A 21,220-nucleotide genomic window follows, 5' to 3' on the forward strand; every position below is an offset into this window, starting at 1 on the left:
GGCGGCGCGGGGCGGGCCGGGGGCGTGGGGTTCTCCGCCCCAGCGAGCCCCGCCGCCGCTCCGAAGGCACTGGGTGGCCGGCTCTCGGAGGACGCGGAGCCGCGAGCTGGGGCGTGGCGGGGCGGGCAGGGCCTCCGACCCGTCCCGAGGCCTCGCGGGAGCCGCGGGCCCTTGCTCGGGACTGGAGCACCGAGCGGGAGCGGGTGCTCGCCTGAGCCGCGGGTCCCGGCGTACCTGAAGTTGCCGACGGAGATGGAAGCGAGTGGGAGCGTGCTGTTTTCCTAGGAACGGGCCCTGGGAGCCAGAACCAGCGGCTGGGGTTGTGCCGAGGTTTAACTGCGGCTGTAGGCCCCGGGACGCCAACACAGGCCCCGTCTTCAAGGAACTCGCGTTCCCGCCGGGGAGACGTGTGGTGGAAACGTGCACACAAGATCCCAGCCTCACTGGATCCTCACAGCTACTCGGTGTAACTAGTGTCTGACAGGAGAAAGGCGAAGTCCAGGAAGACTCCGCGGGCGTGTTGGGTTCCGAGGCGTCGGCGTGGCCGTAGCCGCGATGTCAGGAATCCCTGCCCGGCTCCTGGCAGTCCGTCAGTCCGAGGCCGAGAAACTCCTCAGGACCGCGCAGTGTAGGGTGATGCACGACCTTTCTAGTCTAACTGCATTCAGGCTGGCCCCTGCAGCTGAGCTTATTATTTCTTCTCTACACTTTTGCGGTTTTTTTTTTTTTTTTAAAGGCGGATAGCCCCGTGCCAACTTGCTCTGTCATGAAAACGACAGTTTATAAGTTTAGGGGAAGATGTTTAGCATGGCAGTTAAGAAGCCCCTTGGGACACCACATTCCATATGAGCTTCTGGACTTGAGTCCCAGCTCCACTCCCGATCCCAGTTTCCTGATCATCTGCACCCTGGGAGGCAGCAAGATGGCTCCAGGATTTGGGTCCTGGCCACCCACATGGGTCGATCCAGATTGAGTTTCCAGGTCTGGCCTTCTCCTGGTCCAGCCCTGGCTGTTGCTAGCATTTAGGGAGTGGACCAGCGGATGGCAGATTCTTTCTCTGTCTCTGCCAGTCATATAACTTAAAAAAAAAAAAATTGTTTAAAAAATTAAAAAGTATGCAGAGTGGCCACAATCAAGTGGAACATATCTGTGTGGAAAGTAATGTGCCAAAATGAGTCTGACCAAGGGGGAAACATTTTGTGAAAAACTCTTAAGATGACAGTCATAGTGTCTCCTCACATAAACGCAGAACCAAGACTGGGACAGCTGCCTCTCCCTCCATGTTCCCTAGTCTCGGTGGCACTTTGTCTTCAAGCAGTTGGCCTTTCTTGCATTTTACAGGAGCAATGGTGACATCGCTGAGCCTTTCCAAGTGATCATCTGCCTTTTTTTTTTTTCAAAGAGTCATTATTTATTTATTCAAAAGGCAGAGTGACAGAGAAAGGTATCTTCCATCTGCTGGTTCACTCCCCAAATGCCTGCAACAGCCACGGCTGGGCAAGGCCAAAGCCAGGAGCCCGGAGCTCCATGCGAGTCTCCCATGTGTGTGGCACGGCTCAAATACTTGGACCTTCATCTGCTGCCCTCTCGGGTGCATTAGCAGAGCAGGTTTGGAAGTGGAACTGGCACTCTAACGTGGGAAGCGGGTGTCCCAAGATGCTGTTAACTCAGTGTGCCACAGTGCCCACCTCCTTCGATAAAGAAATTTTAAACACTGACTTCAAAATTTTTTTTAAAACTTAAGCTTAGTTAACTAGAAATTTTTACACCTATTCAATGGATTGAGCTTCTTTAGTTCTCATTTCTCTGTCTCCAAGATAAAAGGCCTACATTGAGAGAGAACTGATGGATGTGCTTCAAACATGTCAAGTGCCTGCGAAGTCGTTAATTAGCGAAGAACAGTTCCAGAGGAGAGAGGAGTTAGAGACAGGGCTCTCACCTTTGTTGAGGTACTTTTTCCTTAGTCTCAAGTGGTAGCTTTGGGATCTGCGTGGAAGGAAGGCCTATACTTCCGGGAATGGAAAGTTCCTACCTGTACTTGCAGGGAAGAAAAGTCCTTGTCAAGGTCCCTGCGGGTGCCTAAAGGTCAACCAATGAGGATCAGACCCGCCTCAACCTTTAACCCCCATGCCCTGTATCTATAAAAGGAGCTCTCCCAATCTCGGACGCGCGACTTCCCCGGCCCCCGCTCTGTTGCTCTGTTGGGACCGGGGAACCTCACCCGGGAGCGGAACCCCAATAAAAGCCTGTGAATTAATTGATTCGTCTGCCTGGGAAGATTTGTTACGCGCTGGACACCTTGCATCAAGTACCCTTGGGAAACAACAAATTCTAATTCTTGGAGGAAAAAAAAAAACTTTGCATGGCAGAACAGCTGGATGAGACTTATAAAGTGTGACTACCCAGAGATACGCATCGTCCAGTAGGAGGCAAACAAAGCTGCTCCAGGTGGCATTCACCAGCACTTCACCAGCTCGTTCCTTGCTCCGTGCCATTCTCTGTCCCATCCCTGCTTATCCACAGCATCAGCGGGCTTTAAGGTCCCTCACTGCAGAGGGACAAAGATGAGAGAGAGGTCTCTTGCATCCACGGGTTCACTCCCCAAATGCCCACAACAGCCAGGGTTGGGCCAGGCCAAAACCAGGAGCCAGGAACTCCACCCTGGTCGTCCATGTGGGTGGCAGGGACCCAAGCTCTTGGGCCGTTATCTGCAGCCTTCCCAGGCGCATTAGCAGAAAGCTGAGCGGCTGGGATTCAAAGATGGTATGCTGGCATATCACAAGCCACGGTTTAACTGGCTGTGCCACAATGCCTGCCCCACAAGTCTGTTTTTTAAATATACAGCAGTAAGTGCTATAGAGAAAAGCAGGGCAAGATAAGGAGACAGAGGGGTTGGGGAAGGGTTGGGAGATGCTGTTTGAGATGGGGGTAATCAGGGAAGCCTTCGACAAGGAGGTGACATTTGAACAGAGACTTAAAATAGGGGTGAGCTTCACTCCACCCGGAAGAAGTGTCCTAAGCAAAGGAGACAGCAAGTCAAAAGGCCCTGGTGTGACCGTCTCCATAGGAGGTCTTCCTCACTAACTCACTGATGAGTCCGCAGCACCTGGCCCGTAGTGGGTCTTGGATGTGTGAAGCAGATGGAGCCCTCCTACGCACATTTTCTATTTGTTCCTCCTTTCTTCTGGAATATCCTCTTCCTTTTGTCACTTACCCAAGTGCCTCCCTTCCTCCAGACTCCCCAGTCTGTCTGCTCAAGTTAAGCCAGGATTGTGGAGCCCTGGCCTCAGTGTACTTGATCGCTCCCACCAGCCAGCAACATCTACACGTGCTGGAAGAGGGGTCTGTGCAGCTGCAGCTTCGGGGTGGGTGCAGGGAAGTGACTGTCACTCAAGGCGTCCAAGGGATGAACACTTCAACTTTGAAACCACAACCGGCCCCGGAGTAGCGCCGCTGCAGCGTATAAAGACGCGATCATACTTCTGGATCAAGCTCCATTCACCCCTCTGCTCCCAGGAAAGGAAGGGGTGAGCTGCCCGTCCCAGGTGCGCCTCCAGCTGCTGCAGGTTAAGCCCCTGTGGCAGCTGGTTCACAGGCTGTGGCCATGGCCCGGGGCACTTCACCTGAATGTCTACCAGCACCTGCCACTCTGGACTCCTGTGCCAACAGCCTTGACCGTGGATCCATTTTGTAAATTAATTTCTGCTAGCCTCTCCCTGCTAAACGACCTAAGGATACTCTGCTGCCCCTTGTCCTGTCTTATGTGACAGCCAGCCACAGTCACTTCTGCATCTGTGACAGACAGGGAACACGGACACAATTCAAACATGCCAGGTGCAGCTCACCAAGATTTATATATATTTCATCTTTTATTACCAATCAAAAATAAATTCCATATATTGTTTAGCAAATATTATCATTGTTTTGTGACAAAAGACACAAGAGTCATAACAACAAAACTCCCCGAGAGTCAAACTCATAACAATGCCAAAATAAATCACAAAAATATACAAATTAAAATCTTACGCAAAATAAATAGGAGTTACTTGCTACGGTGGCTGTGACTTGCCTACCCATTTGGATGCCAGTTGCAAAGGTCTCCCTAACAAGGAAGACAAGCAGGGTGGGCCAGGTCCAGGGTATGGCTCAGCCCAAGAACCGGAGGTTGGAATAGGAAGTGAAAAATTGCACTGGGAGGAGGAAGTCATCGGACCAGTAATATTTGGAAATAATTATGACCCTCTACAAGAAGTGATTGTAACGGGGAAGGAACGGGGGAAGGACCACCTGTTGGTAGAAACTGTGTGTGCACAGAGGTAGCTGTGGAAGTGCGTACACCTGCTCCTTTTGCTGCACGCACACCCACTTGGGTGGGGCCGATGCGTTTTGCTGTGCCTGCACACGGATCGCTCAGGAACGTGGCTCTGCCGGCTCTTACAAGGACTCGGGAGCAAGCTGCTCCTGCAGAAAACAAAGAGGTTTCCCTACCAGGGACCAAAGGTCCCATGTCTTTTTTTCCTTATGGATGAATGAGAACCCATGGGTGTCACCACCTACCGTTCGGGCTTTTAGGAGTAAATTCTGTGACTGAGGAAGCACTCAGACTGGCCAGGGGCAGGCGGCTGGAAAGCAGAGCACTTGGGGTGACAGGGCTCCGTGGACTGAGACAGGAGTGCGTGAATACTCAGGCGGGAGGCCCGCGGTCTCCTTTACCTGGATCTCAAGGCCCCAGCTTCTTTCCCACCTGACAGAAGGGCCGACACAGCCCTTGGTCCTACGGCCTCCCCAGCGGAAGCCTGGAGCTCTGTGGCAGGGTCAGGTCAGCCCAGGAAAAAGGCGCCGGGAAGGCTTTCCCACAGATGGCACCTTCCGTACAGGACCACTGGCTGCAGACAAGGCCCGTGTGACTGCCCAAGGATCTCGCAGGCACGGGGAAGGGGGGCCGCCAGCTGCATGCCTTTAGCAGAACTCTCTTTTCCTGAATTCCAAAGGTGGATGAACAAGGTCAGGTGAGCCTTGGGCCGCCGCAGAAGAAAGGGCAATTAGAACTTGCTCAGTGGCTTCCACCATGTCCTCTTGTCCCCAACCCCCGGGAGGAGTGAGGTTTGGGGATTAGAAACAGGGAGTTCCGGAAAGGGCTTCATGGCGACAGCTGAGCCTTGACTCTCCTTGTGAGGTGGCGGTGGGATTAGCTGCTAACAACACAGACGCCAGAGTCACCTTGACAAGTCACGTCCGATGTAGAAGATGCCAGCCCCGCTGAGGGGGCAACCTTTGGTACGAGTGAGGGCAGGGCAGCAATCAGACAGGCCTGGGGCCCTACTTGATGCTCTGAGTCAGCCCCAGGACCAGGAGGAGGACATTGTCCCCAGGGCAGATGGGAGGCGGGGGAGAGTCCTCGGCTGAGCCCCGACTCACCGGGACAACCGGGGAGGCTCCTGGGTCCAGCGGTTGACAGGAGTACGTGTGCTCTTCTCTACAGCTAGATAATCGTGTCCCTGATCACAGTTATCCAGCAGCCCTCGGCCTTGGCGACTTCAGACCAGCCTCGGTGCACATGTCCACACCACTGATGTCAACACCACGTGGTGCTCTGCTTCCTGGGGACAGCCGCCTTCTTCCCGAGAGACAACTCGCCCCCAGCAGGCTCTGGGGTCCCACCTCTGCAGCTGGAGGTGGCGGCAGAGGTGGAGCAGGTGCAGGAAAGGGAGGGTGGGCTCCCTGAGTCAGGGACAGAAGCTGGGAGGTCACGGCTGGGAGCACATTATGGCTATTGCTTCCCGGGGTGAGATACCCTCCCCCTCCGGAAGAAAAAAAAAAGTTTGTATTTTTTTTAAATAAAGTTCCTTAACCCTGTCTTCCCTTCCCAAAATGATACTTAAAAAGAGGAGCACTAAGTCCCATTTAGAAATTCTTTCAGTAAAAAATTGCCTTTGCTCAAGGTAGCCAGCCCACTGTCCCACCAGTCCAGGCCAGGTAGCCACGGCCACCTCCGAGCTGGTCGGAGGCCCCCAGAGAGGCCAAATGCCCACACAGGGGCCATCTGGCTGCTCAGCTGGCTGGGCCATGGCCGTCTACCCTTCTGGCTGTACAGGCTCCCTCTCTTGATGCGGGCCCACTGGGGAGGCCCCCGCAGGGTGGGCGGGGGGCCCCGGGCCCTCCTGTCAGATGACGCTCTCGTGGGAGCCTTTGTGCAGCAAGGAGTTGCGCTCGTTGAGAAGCGTCGTCGTCTCGTCCACCACGGGCAGCTCACATTTCTCGGCAGGGCTGTCCATGCAGGTGGTGCACCCGTCCATGGGGAACTGAGGGCTGTTCTCCATGCGCGAGGCCAGCAGCCCGTTCTGGTACTGCTGCCTCGTGATCTGTGGGAGGACGGGGTGAGTCCATGCTGGGCGGGCGCTGGCAGGCAGACCCCCGCGCCAGCCCTGGGCGAGAGAGGCGCACCCAGGCAGAGCCTCTGGAAACCCTTGCAAAGAGGAGGACCAAGAGCAAGAAGCCAAAGCCCCCTGGGGCCTGGCCCTCGGGGCGGGTTTAGTGGGAAAGGCAGCAAGTGGCCAGTTCCAGAGCAGAGCGATGCAAACACGCAGCCGCACGCAGGACCTGGGAGGCACTCACCTTAATGTACTGCAGGTCCATCAGCGCCCGCACGCTGAAGTCAGAGATGTACTGGCCCAGGACGGAGCTACCGAACTGGTTGCTGCTGCCCGCCAAGGGGGTCGTAGCTGTGGTCGCAGCATCTGTGCGGTCCGGGTAACTGAGGGAGGCCGAGCGGCTAAGGGGCATGGGGTGGGCCGGGGAGCGGTCTGTAGGGGAGAGCAGAGCCATCAGCCCAGGAATCCTGGTGTCCGCTCCCAGCCATGGATGGAAGCCCAGGTGCAGGAAAATTCTTAGGGACACACAGAACCACACAAGATCTGACCTCATCAAAGCCAGAGTTAGTTTGTTTAGAAGTGGTGTGTAACACGTGCTAAAAAGTCTGCCAAATCAAATAAACCAACCAGAAAACAGAAACCAAAACACAGTTTACAGTTACCAAATGCCCCATTTCTCCGACAGCTCGTCACCCGGGGTGACACCATGATGACCCTCCCGTGGTGGACAAGCTGCTGCCTTTGTTTCAATACCAGCTTACTATGGCAAGTGACGTAAACCGTACACTTTTAAATGCACACATCCTAAAGCGCTCAGAGCTAAAGGCATCTCAGTCTACCCAAGCCTGTCCGCACCTCAGATGGCCTGGCAGACACAGCGAGCAGCTGTTCCTTCCCACAGGAACCCACAGGCCCTTTGAGTTCCAGGCTTTGCAAGTGGCACCTGGAGTAAAGGTGGTATGGCCTCTTCCTGCCGCTAGGGGCAGCACAGACCTCCTTCCGTGGGAAGGGGGAGGTGACTCCAGCTCAAAATTTTGAGGAAGGAGGGGCAGGCATCTAGCCTAGTGGTTAAGACTCCGGAGTCCCATGTCGAGGGCCAGGGGCTCCACTCCCAGTTCTGGTCCTCACTATAGCTGCTTGCTGAAAGAGACCCTGGAAGGCAGCACTGATAGCTCAAGGAACCGGATCTCGGCCCCCTACGTGGGAGACCTGGCCCCCGTGCAGATGGCAGCTCTCTCTGACTCCATTTTTCTGTCTCCCAAATAAGTAAGCAAAAATTCAAGCAAAAGAGGAAGGGAAAAGGCAGCTGCACACGTTGCGCATCATTAGCGTAGCTAGGAAAGCACGGAAAACACTGACATACACAGAAAAGCTCCTAGTGAAGGCACGCAGGCTTTTAAAGCCCAGAAAGTGGACCAAGCTCATCGGCTTAGTTACTACTATGTAGTACTATGTTAGCTGCTCTAACAAACGGCTACTGAAGAGCGTGAACGTGAACGCTGTGGCTCAATGACCAATAGGGCTTCCAACAGTACAGAAGAATTGAGTCATGGTCTCCCCTTGTGCTTAAGTAAAGCTTGACTTTCATTTATAAGAGTAGGAAACTACAGTCTATTTCAGGAACAAGAAATAAAGGGATCATTAGAGAACTATGTGCAATGCAAGTTCCTACCTTGAGTAATAACTTTGATAAACTTCTAGCGTAACAAAAAAAAAGAACGTTTATCTTTAATTAAAAAAAAAGATTTATTTATTTATTAGAAAGGCAGAGCATCAGAGAGAGAGAGAGAGAGAGAGAGAGAATCTTCCACCACTATCCATTCCCTAGATGGCTGCAAAAGCCAAGTCTGGGCCAAGCTGGAGCAAGGAGCCAGGAACTCCGTCTGAATCTCCCACGAGGGTGGCAGGGGCCCAAGTACTTAGGTCGTCTGCTGCTGCCTCCCCAGGAACATTAGCAGGGAGCTGGATGAGAAGCAAGTAGCTAAGACCTGAACTGGCACTCCAACATGGGATGCTGGGGTTGTAGGCCGCGGCTTAACCCATTGTGCCATAGTGCCAGCCCCAGAATGTTTTTAGTTAATGCTTATTGACACCCAGAAACAGGAACTGAATTTAAAACCAACACAAATTAGTGACATGACCTATTAAAGCTAAAGGCCCTAGTGGCTGGTGTTGTGGTCCAGCAGGTCACGCTGCTGCCTATGACAGCACCATCTCATTTAAGCACCAGTTTGAGTCCCAGCTCCTCCACTTTCATGCCAGCTCCCTGCTAATGCGCCTGGGAAAGCAGTGAAAGATGGCCCAAGCGCTTGGGCCTCTGCCACCCACATAGGAGACCTGGGTGGAGTCCCAGGTTCCTGGCTTTGGCCCAGTCCAGCCTTTACTGTTGTGGCTATTTGGGGAGTGACCAGTGGTACAAGATCTCTCTATCTCTCCCTCTCTCTGTAACTCTTTCAAAAAAGCAAAAAGCTAGAGATCCTGAAAATAAATAAATATACTAGAAGGTATGCCTCTGAGTAATGAAATGATGTTTTAGTTTCCCGATCTCCTAAATATGCTATATTGCTTTTATGATTAAAATAAAGCAATATCACAAAAACTAGGAAGTTTGACAAGGTTAATTATATCTCTTGGAAGAGTAGCCTAAGAAAATCATCTTAGGAGTGGGTGTTGTGGCACGGTAGGTTAAGCTGTCACTTGGGACACCATGTTCATATTGAAGTGTTTGGTTCAAGTCCTGGCTGCTCCACTTCCAATCTGGCTTCCTGCTAATGCATCTTGGAGGCTGCAAATGATGGCTCAAGGCTTGGGCCCTTGCCACCCATGTGGGAGACTCAGGCAGAGTTCCTGGCTCTTGGCTTCTGCCTGGCCCAGACCTGGCTGTTGCAGGCATTTGGGAAATAAACTCGCAGATGGAAAATCTCTCTCTCTCCGTCTCTCTCTGCCACTATACCTTTAAAATAAATAAATAAATCTTTAAAAAGAAACACAGAAAAAATTTTTGGCATAAGGAGATGTTATCTATAATAAAGACCCCCATGATTATGCATAAAGCAGAGAATTCATAAAGGGAGGCCCACCTGCTCGGTGCACACTGTGTGGATTTGACTAGTTTATGTTCCTGTATGAAGTAAAGACATCAGAATTCGAGACATGCATGCTTAACCCCCTGGCTAGCCGTGAACAGCAGCAAGTGCGGAAGAGGGAAGGAAAGCCGAGGTCACACTGGCGGGGTGTGAAGGGGAGTGCAACTTCCTCTAAGTCACTCTTTTATTTATTTTTGAAACAGAAGGTCAGAATAGCAAGGCAGGCTTTGGAACAATTAAGAAAAAAATTCCAGCTGTACAAATATGAAGTAGGAAACAAATGACTGAGGGTTTTTAGGGCTGCTGAGGTCCAAACAGCTCAAAGATGGCTATAATGTGGGGCAGGCACTTGGGGCAGTGGTTAAGATGCCACTTGGGAAACCTACATCCCACAGCAGAGTGCAGGGGTTCAACTCCTGACTCTACTTCAGATTCCAGCTTCCTGCTAATGTGTACCCTGGGAGGCAGCAGGCCATGGTTCAAGTGGCTGGGCCCCCCATCACCCACGTGGGAGACTCAGATTGAGTTCCGGGCTCCTGGCTTTGGTCTGGCCCAGGCCCGACTGTTGCAGGCATTTGGGGAGTGAACTACTGGATGAGAGTGCTCTCGCTCTCTCTCATTCAAATAAATAGAAATTAAAACAAAAAAGGTGTCTGTGAAACTTGTAATGTTCCTGACCCACATGGGGCTCCCCAGCCCAGGCCAGGATCTGCTGCGAGAGCAGCGCCAGCCCACACTATGTGGCCTCAGTGCACATGAGAATCCTAGCACACCTCACACTGAGTGAGTTTGGCCCTACACTACTCCCTCCAACTCCTAGGACAGCTATCAGAAGTGTGATATCTGGCTAGCACTGTGGCACAGCAGGTAAAGCGGCCGCCTGTGACATTGGCAAATCTTATGTGTGCCAGTTCGAATCCCGGCTGCTCCATTTCCAATTCAGCTCCCTGCTATGGCCTGTGGAAGATGGCCCAAAGTCCCTGGGTCCCTGCACCCATGTAGGAGATATGGATGAACCTCCTGGCTCCTGGCTTCTGCTTGGCTCAACCCTCACCACTGTGGCCACCTGATGAGTGAACCAGTGGATGGAAGATCTCTCTCTCTCTCTCTCTCTCTCTCTCTCTCCCTCAAACTCTGACTAAATAAATAAATAAAACTGTTTTAAAACATGATAGCAGGCAGGGTCCACCCAGTCCAGCTTGGCACCATGTCCAGAAAGAGCAAATGGCCTTTTTCTAAATTCTTTTCCAGCTAGAATAGGACATTTTAGTTGTAATAGAGAAAAAAAAAAAAGAAAGAAAGAAAGAAAGAAAGAAAGAAAGAAAGAAAGAAAGAAAGAAAGAAAGAATAATGGAGCTCCAAGTAAACACTTTATATCAGCCCTGTCACCTCCTGCCCCTGACAGCTCTATGGAGGCTAGTATACGGATCATCCTCCTTTCCACGTGAGGCCCGGGGATGAACGGGTGTCATTTAGCTGTGACTGTGGAGGTGGTGTTTGAAGGGGGCCTGACACTGGGACTGTGCTGCTAACTGCCCTGTGCCACCTCTCCCGGGCACACAGACACAACGAGAGAACAGAAAGCCAAGGCTGTGAGGAAGGCTAAGCAGGTGCGAGAAGAAGCTGATGAGTGAGAAGTCACCCGGCCAAGGCCAGGGAGCGGCCTGCAGCAGGGGTGCAGAGCAGCTGCCCGGTCTCCTCCAGGCTTGCCCTTGCCCTTGGTGGGCAAGGCTGGCGAGTGCACACTTGGCCTGGCTGGGAGCAGTCCTCTATTCCCGGCCTGTCATCTGCGGGTATGTTTGTGTGTCTGTCTATAGGGGTTTGCACATGCATCTTCTCAGAGACTTAAGGACCTTTGGGGAGGCCCTTTGAGAACAAGGACAAAGCCACCCAGCAACTGGGCCCCAGGCCGGGCAGAGCCAGTACAAGGCAGGCTGGCCCCCAGGTGTGCCCAGAGGAGGAGTTAGTGCAGCTGCGGGGCAGCCAGGCGACAGGTGGCAGTGTGAACCTCTCTAGCCATGCCACATTTACCTGAGAGCCAGGAGAGCAAGGAGTTCCGCTTGCCAAGCGGACACCTGACCTGGGTTGACGGCGCTGGAGCAAAAGAGGAGGAGGGTCAGTATCCAGGGCCAGGTCAGGAGGCAGGACCCGGAGCCACAGGAAACAGCATGGAGAGACAGAGCTGATGGGAGCCCGGTACCACCAGCAGAGGGGAGCACAGTGGGAAGGGGGCGGAGCTCTGGCAGGAGGGCTGCTCTGCCCTACACCGAGGACAGAACTGATGCTGGAATGAGCCCAGAATCATCCCCCTCCCTCCGGGCCACCCACATCAGAACTGAGGGCTGAAGGGAGAAGGATGGAGCCAGGAAGCCTGGCCAAATCGCCAGGGCTGTGCAGCAGGGATGCAGCATCTGGGCAGTCACACATAACCACTCTCCTTCCACACAAGACCTCCCCAAGGCGGATGACGACAGGAGCTTCTGGGACAGGCAGGCAAGTCCTTCCCAGACCTCAGGCGTCCAGGCAGGGACCCCTACTCCAACTTGGTGCCTTATCCACCACCCCCGCCAGCAGCTGTGCCACCCTAGCTCATCCTGGTGGGGCACAGAGGATGCAGTGTCATTGCACACAGGTGTCCTGGCCCCCAACATGGCTTCCTTTGTGTCAAAGGACAGGTTCCCCAGGAGCCACAGCCACCCGCCCACCAGCACGGCCTGAGTATCACTGGTCAACCCCGCAGCAGGCTCCCGAGGTCAGGGTGCACATGGAGTGAGGAGCGAGTGGGGTTGGATTGTGGGCCCTGCCTGCTGGGCTCCCACCCTCAACACACAGCCTCTCTGGCAGGGGAGGAGAAGCAGAGTGTCTCTCCCCAGACCTCCCATAAGCACTCTTGGAGGGGACCCTGTTCCCCCTCTGGCTGCCCCCAAGTCCCTTTATTCCATCAGAACCAACCCTTAACCAAAGGCAGTGGCTAAGCCCCTGGAAAAGCTAAGACCATCTGTAACCCACCCTGCTAAACAGGCCCTGGCCTGGCTCCCAACTATGGGCGCTCTGGGTGCCCCAGTCCTCACCTCCGCCTGCTGTCACGGGCAGCAGGGGCACTGAGGCCGCCTGGCCCTGCCAGTCCATCCTGGTCTCCTTACACTTCTCTCACAGCGGGCCACGAGCGCTTCTGACTTCATGTAATAGCTACCTAAAGGCCTGTGACTTTCTGAGGCTCCCTGATGTGTCCTTTCCTACCCATAGTCCACCCCCCTGCCCTCCACGGCGGGTCTCCTCACCCTCTCAGGATACCCGCCTTGGTTGCCCAGGCCTTCGCTAAGAATTCCCTTCTCGTCTCTGTGACTTGGGCCTCTGGACCCCGTTGAAAGGGGCAAGTCACCCTGCTCTTCCAGGCCACCTCCTCTAGGCCCTGGCAGCCTGGCCCTCACCAATACACACACCACCGCCTCTCCACCCTCACTCCCACACCTTAAACCACCTCAGTTCTGGGATGCAGGAGAAAGGTGCAGGCCCAGCCCTATAACTCACCAGGGGGGACCGAGGTCAAGGCCATGGTCCCATAGTAGGAGAAGGCACCCGTCTCAAACTTCATGTTCTCCTTCCCTGCCTCCACCTCCACCTTCCCCTGGAAGAACACAAGGTCAGGGTTACAGGGAAGAAAAACAAGGCGGAGACAGGTGTGGCAGTGAGGCGCGGGAGTGGCGCAGCCAGCCGCAGGAGGCAGGGGTGGCCCAGAGTCCTGGCGTGCTCAGGGCTCTGCCCTGCAGGTGCAAGGCGGCCCCGGGGGAGAGGACGAGCACTGTGGGGCGAGCAGAGGCTGCGGGGCAGCAGAAGCTGGGGTGGGGAGTGGCCCGAGGAGGAGGCGCGCACCTGCAGGATGAGGATGAAGTAGTCGGCGGGCTTATTTCGGGTGTACAGGTAGTGGCGGACGTAGTACTTGTTGTGCTCATCGAACTTGAGCTCCTGTATGACGTCTGGGTACTTGAGCAGCCGCAGCAGGATCTTCTCCGATATGAGAGAGGGGCTGAACTGGGGGACCTCTGGAGGAGGAGAGAGGGGGGATTCACGCGGGGCCAGGCCAGCAGCCCGGGGGCTCGGTCACTGCAGCGGCAGCCCTGAGCTGAGCTGGTGCCCACTGGCTCAGGCACTCCCTCACTTCTGCTCCTGGCTGCTGACTGCTTAGACCCAAGTCTTCCGTCTGCCGGCGCTGGCCGGGATGGTGGCCCTGGTCCCAACAGCACATGACCTTGGGCTAACTATCTAACCTGTGCCTCAGTTTCCACATACATCAACTGGGGATAAAACCTCATTGGGTGGTTTGCGAGGTCAAATGGGATAACACAAATAAAGCACTTAGACACACTCCTGGCACGTGGGAAGTGCTTAATCAGTGTCCCTAGAATTACCAGGATCATCACTATGGGGACAGGCACTCGGTACAGAGGGCTAAGAAGCTGCCGGGAATGCTGGCATCCCATATCAGAGTGCAGGTTTAGAGTGCTGGCTGCTCCGTTTCTGATCCAGCTCCTTGCTTAATAAACGGCCCAAGTGCTTGGTCCCTACCACTCATGTGGGAGACTCAGATGGAGTTTCAGGCTCCTGGTTTCAGCTTGGACCAGCCCTAGCCATTGAAGCCATCTGGGAAGTGAACCAGCAGATGAAAGATCTTTCTCTGTCACTCTGCGTTTTGAGTAAAAAAAAAAAAGGGGGGGGTGGGAGGTGGGTAGAGTGGCACTGTGGCATAGTAGGCTAAGCCTCTGCCTGCAGTGCCGGCATCCCATATGGGCACTGGCCCCTGTCTTGGCTGCTCCTCTTCCGATGCAGCTCTCTGCTATGGCCTGGGAAAGCAGAGGAAGACGGCCCAAATGCTTAGGCCCCTGCACCCAAGTGGGAGACCTGTAAGAAGCTCCTGGCTCCTGGCTTCAGATTGGCCAAGTTCCAGCCATTGCAGCCATTTTGGGGAGTGAACCAGCAGATAGAAGACCTTTCTCTCTGTCTCTGTCTCTGCCTCTCTCTCTGTAACTCTGCCTCTCAAATAAATAAATTAAAAAGGAAAAACAGTAATATTTAAAAAAATTTACTATTGTTATCAACATTAATATTGTAGTAGCAAACATAAAGGAAAAAGAATGATCACACTGCTACCAACTGAGGGCTGGGAAGGAGGGTGGGTTGTGCAGAAGGGATGGAGGAGGCTGGTATTTCTCCAATCTGTCACCTAGGTCCTGGCGACTGAACCAGGGGTGAGAAAACAGAAATGTCACTGGTCTCGAGGTCAGTTCCTGCAGGGCCCAGCACACACAGGCAGGGGGCAGGCAGGAGACTGAGACCAGGGTGGAGCACAGGCTCTTCGGGCGCATGGGCAGGCAAGGGGCGAGTTCCAGCAAGTGGAGGGCCCCCTTCTCCTTACTGATCTCCGAGGTGCCCTCTCAAGGACTTCAGGCTTATTGCAAAAGTAACTCTGGGGTGGGGGGTGGGGGGGGTGGGGGGGGATGCGCGCACTGTGGTGCAGTGCGTTAATGCCCTGGCCTGAAGTGTCGGCATCCCATATGGGCGCTGGTTTGAGTCCCGGCTGCTCCTCTTCTGATCCAGCTCTCTGCTATGGCCTGGGAAAGCAGTACAATATAGCCCAAGTGCTTGGCCCCTGCACCCACATGGGAGACCTGGAGGAAGCTCCTGGCTCCTGGCTTCGGATCGGCACAGCTCTGGCCGTTGCGGCCAATCGGGGAGTGAACCAGCGGATGGAAGACCTCACTCTCTCTCTCTCTCTCTCTCTCTCTCTCTTTCTCTGTGTAACTCTGACTTTCAAATAAGAAAAATAAATCTTTAAAAAAAAAGAAAAAGTAACTCTGGGGGTAGGCGTTTGGCACAGCAGTTAAGTCCCAGCTTGGGACACCCACATCCCATACTGGAGTGCCTGGTTCGAGTCCAGCCTCCTCCTAATACACACCCTGCAAGTACCTGGGTGCCTACCATCCGTGTCAGATACCCAGATGGAGTTCTGGGCTCCTCACTTCAGCCTGGTCCAGCCCTTGCAGTTAAAGAACCAGTGGTTGGAAGGTCTCTGTCTCTCTCTTTGCCGCTGTCTCTCTTTGCTTTTTTTAGTTTCGTTTTTTTAATTTTAAGATTTATTTATTTACTTGAAAAGCAGTTACAAAGAGAAAGAAGTCTTCCATCTTCGGGTTCACTCCCCAAATTGCTACCATGGCCAGGGCTGGGAACTCCACCCAGGTCTCCCACATGGCTGGCAGGGGGCCAAGCACTTGGGCCATCCTCCATTGCTTTCCCAGGTGCATCAGCAGGGAGCTGGATGGGAAGTGAAGCAGCCGGGACTCTGACACTCACATGGGATGCCAGTATTGCAGGCAGGAACTTAACACACTGCATCACAACACCAGCCCCTCTCTCTCTTTTTTTTTTTTTTTTTTTTTTTTTTTTTTTTTTTTTTTGACAGGCAGAGTTAGACAATGAGACACAAAGACAGAGAGAAAGGTCTTCCTTCCGTTGGTTCACCCCCTAAATGGCTGCTACATCCAGTGCGCTGTGCCGAGCCGAAGCCAGGAGCCAGGTGCTTTCTCCTGGTCTCCCATGTGGGTGCAGGGCCCAAGCACTTGGGCCATCCTCCACTGACTTCCCAGGCCACAGCAGAGAGCTGGACTGGTAGAGGAGCAACCGGGACAGAACCGGCGCTCCAACCAGGACTAGAATCCGGGGTGCCAGCGCCGCAGGCACAGGATTAGCCTAGTGAGCCATGGCGCTGGCCCCCTCTCTCTTTTTCTGCCTTTCAAACAAATTATAAATAAATAAGTGTTTCTTAAATTGTTTTTGACAGATAGAATTAGACAGTGAGAGAGATATACAGAGAGAAAGGTCTTCCTTCTGTTGGTTTACCCCCCAAATGGCCGCTACAGCCAGAGCTGCGCCAATCTGAGGCCAGGAGCCAGGTGCCTCTTCCTGGTCTCCCATGCGGGTGCAGGCACCCAAGCACTTGGGCCATCTTCCACTGCCCTTCCGGGCCACAGCAGAGAGCTGGACTGGAAAAGGAGCAACCGGGATTAGAACCTGGCACCCATATGGGATTCTGGCACTGCAGGCGGAGGATTAGCCAAGTGAGCCATGGCACTAGCCCAATAAGTATTTTTTGAAAAACAAAAAAGTTAAGTTGGCTGCTCCCTGGAAGCCTGCAGTGTAAGCCCTAGGGAGGAGGGAGGTGCACTGTGCCTTCCAGGGGCCTGGCGCTGTCCTGGCACCTGCTGCCCCTCTCCCCTGCCTGCACTTCCACCAACACCACTTGGCCCTCTCTGTGCTCCTACCCGTGGCCAGGAAGCGATGAGCGGCCAGGAGGAGCTGGGGCGAGATTTTCACTTTGAGTTCGTTGTCAGCATCCTTGAAGGCTGAGAAGTCACGCTTGTTCTTCTCAGACACTCGTTTCCGGCTCCGGTTGTCAGCTGCGAGAGAAAGAATCTGGAACTCAGAGCTGACTAGAACCCCCTCCGCCCCTCCCCCCACCCCACACGCCAGCAGCTCCGGCCCGAGGACCAGCGCAGCCTCCTGTCCCGGCTCCCACGGGCTCGCTGCTCGCCGGGGCCTCTCCACCCAGGAGCCCCAGGCTTCTGGGTCCAGGCAAGATGGGGGCTGTGGCCCGTGGAGAGAGCTGAACTCACTGTACATGTCCGACTCGTCCAGGATCTCGGACTTGATGATCTCCTCGATGACGTCCTCCAGGGTGACCAGGCCCAGGACCTCGTAGAAGGGGTCTCCCTCCCCCTCGTTGTTCACCTTCTGCACGATGGCCAGGTGGGACTTCCCTGCGGGGACAACGGGAGCACAGGCGCCAGGCATGAGACTCTCTCCACCAAACACGGGCACGCTGACGGTCGTGAGTCACAGGGGTGGAGGCCTGCCGGGGTGCGTCCCCTTTCCCGCATTTTCTGACGTTTCCGTGGCAAACAGATACTGCTTTTATGAGGAGGAAAACCAAGCTCCTTTTTAAAGGCATTCCGTTAAAGAGCACTTGTTTAAAACTGGCAAGGCCCTGCCTGATGCCACTCAGCACGGGCTCCTGGGGCTCCCGGACCAGGAAAAGACCCGCACTGACCAGACGGGACAGCTGCACGCAGAGGGTCCCACGCTGCCCACTCGCACAGGGCCACAGGGCCTTGGGGCCACAGTCAAGCTCCTTCGCGGGACTGTCCTTGGCAAGCTCCCTTGCTGGGACCCAGGGGCTGCAATACCGCCCCAAGCAAAGGCTCCCAGTTCCCAAAGCCATTACCAAATTAGCCCACTGCAATTAGGTCGGCAGAGACGATAATTAGAGAGGCCACCCCTGACCTAATCTAACACAGGAGAAAGTGTGGAGCCAGGGGCAGGGCGGGACCCTCCACAGAAGCCGCGTGGGTGGCAGCGCTTCCAGGCTCCTTTTCGGGGTGCCCCCTGCTCTTATGCCACAGCCCCAGTGAGAGACAAAAGGGGGGCACCAGGAAGGGTATGGAACTGTGTGCACCTGGGGAAAGAGAGAAGCCCTGGGAGACTGGACAAGGGGCTTCCCCCATACCATCCCCCTTCACAACCCACCTGTGGGGGCCCCTCTCTGGGGACTGGACACTCTGTCCAACTCCCGGGGGGAGAGGATGTTTTCCTTGTCTTTAAGATCACAGAACCTCCGTGCCTCCTAACCCCCAGCTCCAGGATGGGCTCTTCACAACTCCCAGGGGCCTCTAAGGGGAAACCCAGAATGCAAGGGCTCCTGGGTCAGGTGAAAAATGAACACTGTGAGGCCGACGCTGTGGTGTAGTGGGTAACGCTGCCACCTGCGGTGACGACATCCCATCCCATATGGGTGCCGGTTTGAGTCCCAGCTGCTCCACTTCCTGACCAGCTCTCTGCTATGGCCTGGGAAAGCAGTGGAAGATGGCCCAGTCCTTGGGCCCCTGCACCCACATGGGAGATCTGGAAGAAGCACCTGGCTCCTGGCTTCAGATTGGCCCAGTTCTGGCCGTTGCGGCCATTTGGGGAGTGAACCAGTGGATGGAAGGCCTTTCTTTCTTTCTGATTCTGTCTCTATAACTCCACCTTTCAAATAAATAAATAAATCTTTAAAAAAAAAATAAGATCATGGCGCAGCCCATGTGATGCGGCAGGGCGGGTGGTGCTTTGTGAGTCGCTGACACATGTATGAGCACTTCCCACTACAGCTGAGGTCAGAACGGCTTTAGCACCTTGCTGGACAGAACCGTGGCTGGCCTTGATCAAACATCCCCTCCTACAGAGACAGGACAACAAGTGCCGAGGGATCGGCCGGGCTCCCCGGGCAGGGCAGCAGCCAGTCAGCCCAGGGCCCCTGGAGTCTGCTCGGGGCTACCAGGATCTGAGAACTAAGAAATGCACCAGATAAACTATGTCGCCAAACGGGACAGAAAGGAAAGCAAGGCAGCTTTTCCCACTCTGGCATCCCCAAAAGGGACAAACAGGCCTTCCACTTACTCCGCTGGTGGTCAGGTGAGAGGGTACAACATTTCAGGAGGCCAGCTGGGCAGGATGTCTTGACATTACGGGCTCCTAACCTTGGACTCGGAAACTCCTGTTCCAGGAGCTCCCCCTCCAGAGAGGGCACCTTCACAAAAGCAATGGGGAATCGCTGCAACATTCTTTTTTTTTTTTTTTTTTTTTTTAATTTTTTTGACAGGCAGAGTGGACAGTGAGACTGAGAGAGAGAGAGAGAGAGAGAGAGAGAGAGAGAAAGGTCTTCCTTTGCCTTTGGTTCACCCTCCCATGGCCGCTGCGGCCGGTGCACCGCGCTGATCCGATGGCAGGAGCCAGGTGCTTCTCCTGGTCTCCCATGGGGTGCAGGGCCCAAGTTCTTGGGCCATCCTCCACTGCACTCGCTGGCCACAGCAGAGAGCTGGCCTGGAAGAGGGGCAACTGGGACAGAATCCGGTGCCCTGACCGGGACTAGAACCCGGTGTGCCGGCGCCGCAAGGTGGAGAATTTTCCTAGTGAGCTGCGGCGCCGGCCTGCAACATTCTTTTTAATGGCCCCAACCCAGTGGCCACGGGGCATGAGCCCAACACGGGGGCCGCAGCTGCTCCAGGGAGGACACCATACAGCTGATGGACAGGATGTGGCAGACACTGATACAGGCAAGAAAGCAACGAGGACCAAGAACCCTGCCCATCCTACCTTTTGGGTGGACTAGCCAAGGCTGAAAATAACCAACACAGCTGCTGACCGAATCCCGGCCATGACGTAGAGCCCATAATATCATTATAATAAAATTATCATGGCTGACACGCCCACCGGGCACCTGACAACCTGACACTTCCCAGACTTCCAAGTGGCAAGAAAATGGGTGGAACTCACAGCCCACCCCCTACGAAGACTCAGTACCTCCAGATCATAAGGGATAACCTCACACTCTGCCAAGCGTGCTCTCAGGTGTGCTTTCACTCGGCAAACAAATCCCTCTCCACCGTATCTTGCTGTGGCTGCTCCTTGAATTCCTTCCCGTGTCAGAGGCAAGAACCTGGACCCCGCCATCCAACAACAGATCCCAAGACAGCTCTTGCTGGAAGAGCAGGCTAAAGGTAGGGCCTGCACAGCAACCAAGTGGGGCGCTCAGACGTGCCTGGACAACAGAGGCCCCCTTTGGAGGGTGTGGAGCTTGTGGGAGGAGCCTTGAGATCCCTTCTCTACTGTTCTGTTGATGGGCATATTTTACTTAAGCTTTACTTATGATGTTGGAAGAGGGGGGAGATACAGAGAGAGAAATCTTCCATCTGCTGGTTCACTCCCCGATGGCCGGGACTGGGCCAGACCAAAGTCGGGAGCCGGGAGCTTCATCCTGGTCTCCCACATGGGTGGCAGGGGCCTAAGCACTTGGGCCAGCCTCTGCTGCTTTCCCAGGTGCATTAGCAGGGAGCAGCTGGGACTCAAAACAGCACTCATATAGGATGCCCGTGTCACAGGTGGCGCCTTAACTTTGTGTCACCACCCTGGTCTCTATAATTTTTTTTTTTTTTTGACAGGCAGAGTGGACAGTGAGAGAGAGAGACAAAGAGAAAGGTCTTCCTTTGCCGTTGGTTCACCCTCCAATGGCTGCCGCAGCTGGCACGCTGCAGCTGGCGCACCGCGCTGATCCGAAGCCAGGAGCCAGGTGCTTCTCCTGGTCTCCCATGGGGTGCAGGGCCCAAGCACTTGGGCCATCCTCCACTGCACTCCCTGGCCACAGCAGAGAGCTGGCCTGGAAGAGGGGCAACCGGGACAGAATCCGGCGCCCCGACCGGGACTAGAACCCGGTGTGCCGGCGCCGCAAGGCGGAGGATTAGCCTAGTGAGCTGCGGCACCGACCTGGTCTCTATGATTTTTTTAAAACTGCAAAACAAGTTGAGGGAATAAAGCGAAGGGGGACAACAGGAAGGCGACAGGAGCGTCTGGGTGGGCGAGGACCCCCGTGCAGGCGATGGGGGAGCGTCCTCTGCCGAGGTTAACTGTCCTGCCCTCGCTCTGGAAGCTCGGATGCCACAGGCTCAGACTAAATCCTGGCCAGTAAACAGTCACGGGTTGCGCTGGCCTCACGAGGAAAGGTTGGCAGCTTCTCTCAAGGGCAGAAACATCCCTCAAGTGGGCGAAATGAGCTGAAGCCCCGGGCAAGGTCTTGGTGCCACTCCAGCTCAGCTGCCTCCTCTGAGGCCTCTTTGTTCCCGGGAGTCACCGCTGCGCGTGGGCGCCCTCTGGCGGCAGCCGTCTGCGCGACAGGCACCG

At 54.8% G+C, this 21,220-nt stretch overlaps 1 protein-coding gene across 2 annotated transcripts in view; it reads right to left on the reverse strand.

The window, feature by feature from the left end:
- Nucleotides 1–3,850: 3,850 nt before the first annotated feature.
- The window catches only part of CNNM4 (cyclin and CBS domain divalent metal cation transport mediator 4), a 50,083-nt gene continuing 32,713 nt past the window's right edge, over nt 3,851–21,220 (reverse strand). The window contains exons 2-8 of one of the 2 annotated variants that reach the window (XM_017339876.4): nt 17,125–17,268; nt 16,774–16,908; nt 13,331–13,500; nt 12,989–13,085; nt 11,489–11,551; nt 6,616–6,803; nt 3,851–6,362 (exon numbers count right to left, since the gene is read on the reverse strand). In XM_017339876.4, coding sequence (XP_017195365.1) covers nt 6,165–6,362; nt 6,616–6,803; nt 11,489–11,551; nt 12,989–13,085; nt 13,331–13,500; nt 16,774–16,908; nt 17,125–17,268 — 995 coding nt within the window. In that variant the 3' untranslated portion in view covers nt 3,851–6,164. The remainder of the gene's footprint in view (nt 6,363–6,615; nt 6,804–11,488; nt 11,552–12,988; nt 13,086–13,330; nt 13,501–16,773; nt 16,909–17,124; nt 17,269–21,220) is intronic. The other variant, XM_002710030.6, reaches the window with a different exon arrangement.

Source organism: Oryctolagus cuniculus, chromosome 2 (genome assembly GCF_051225735.1).
Source record: "Oryctolagus cuniculus isolate XC-2025 breed Fujian yellow rabbit chromosome 2, ASM5122573v1, whole genome shotgun sequence".
Taxonomy (NCBI): domain Eukaryota; kingdom Metazoa; phylum Chordata; class Mammalia; order Lagomorpha; family Leporidae; genus Oryctolagus; species Oryctolagus cuniculus.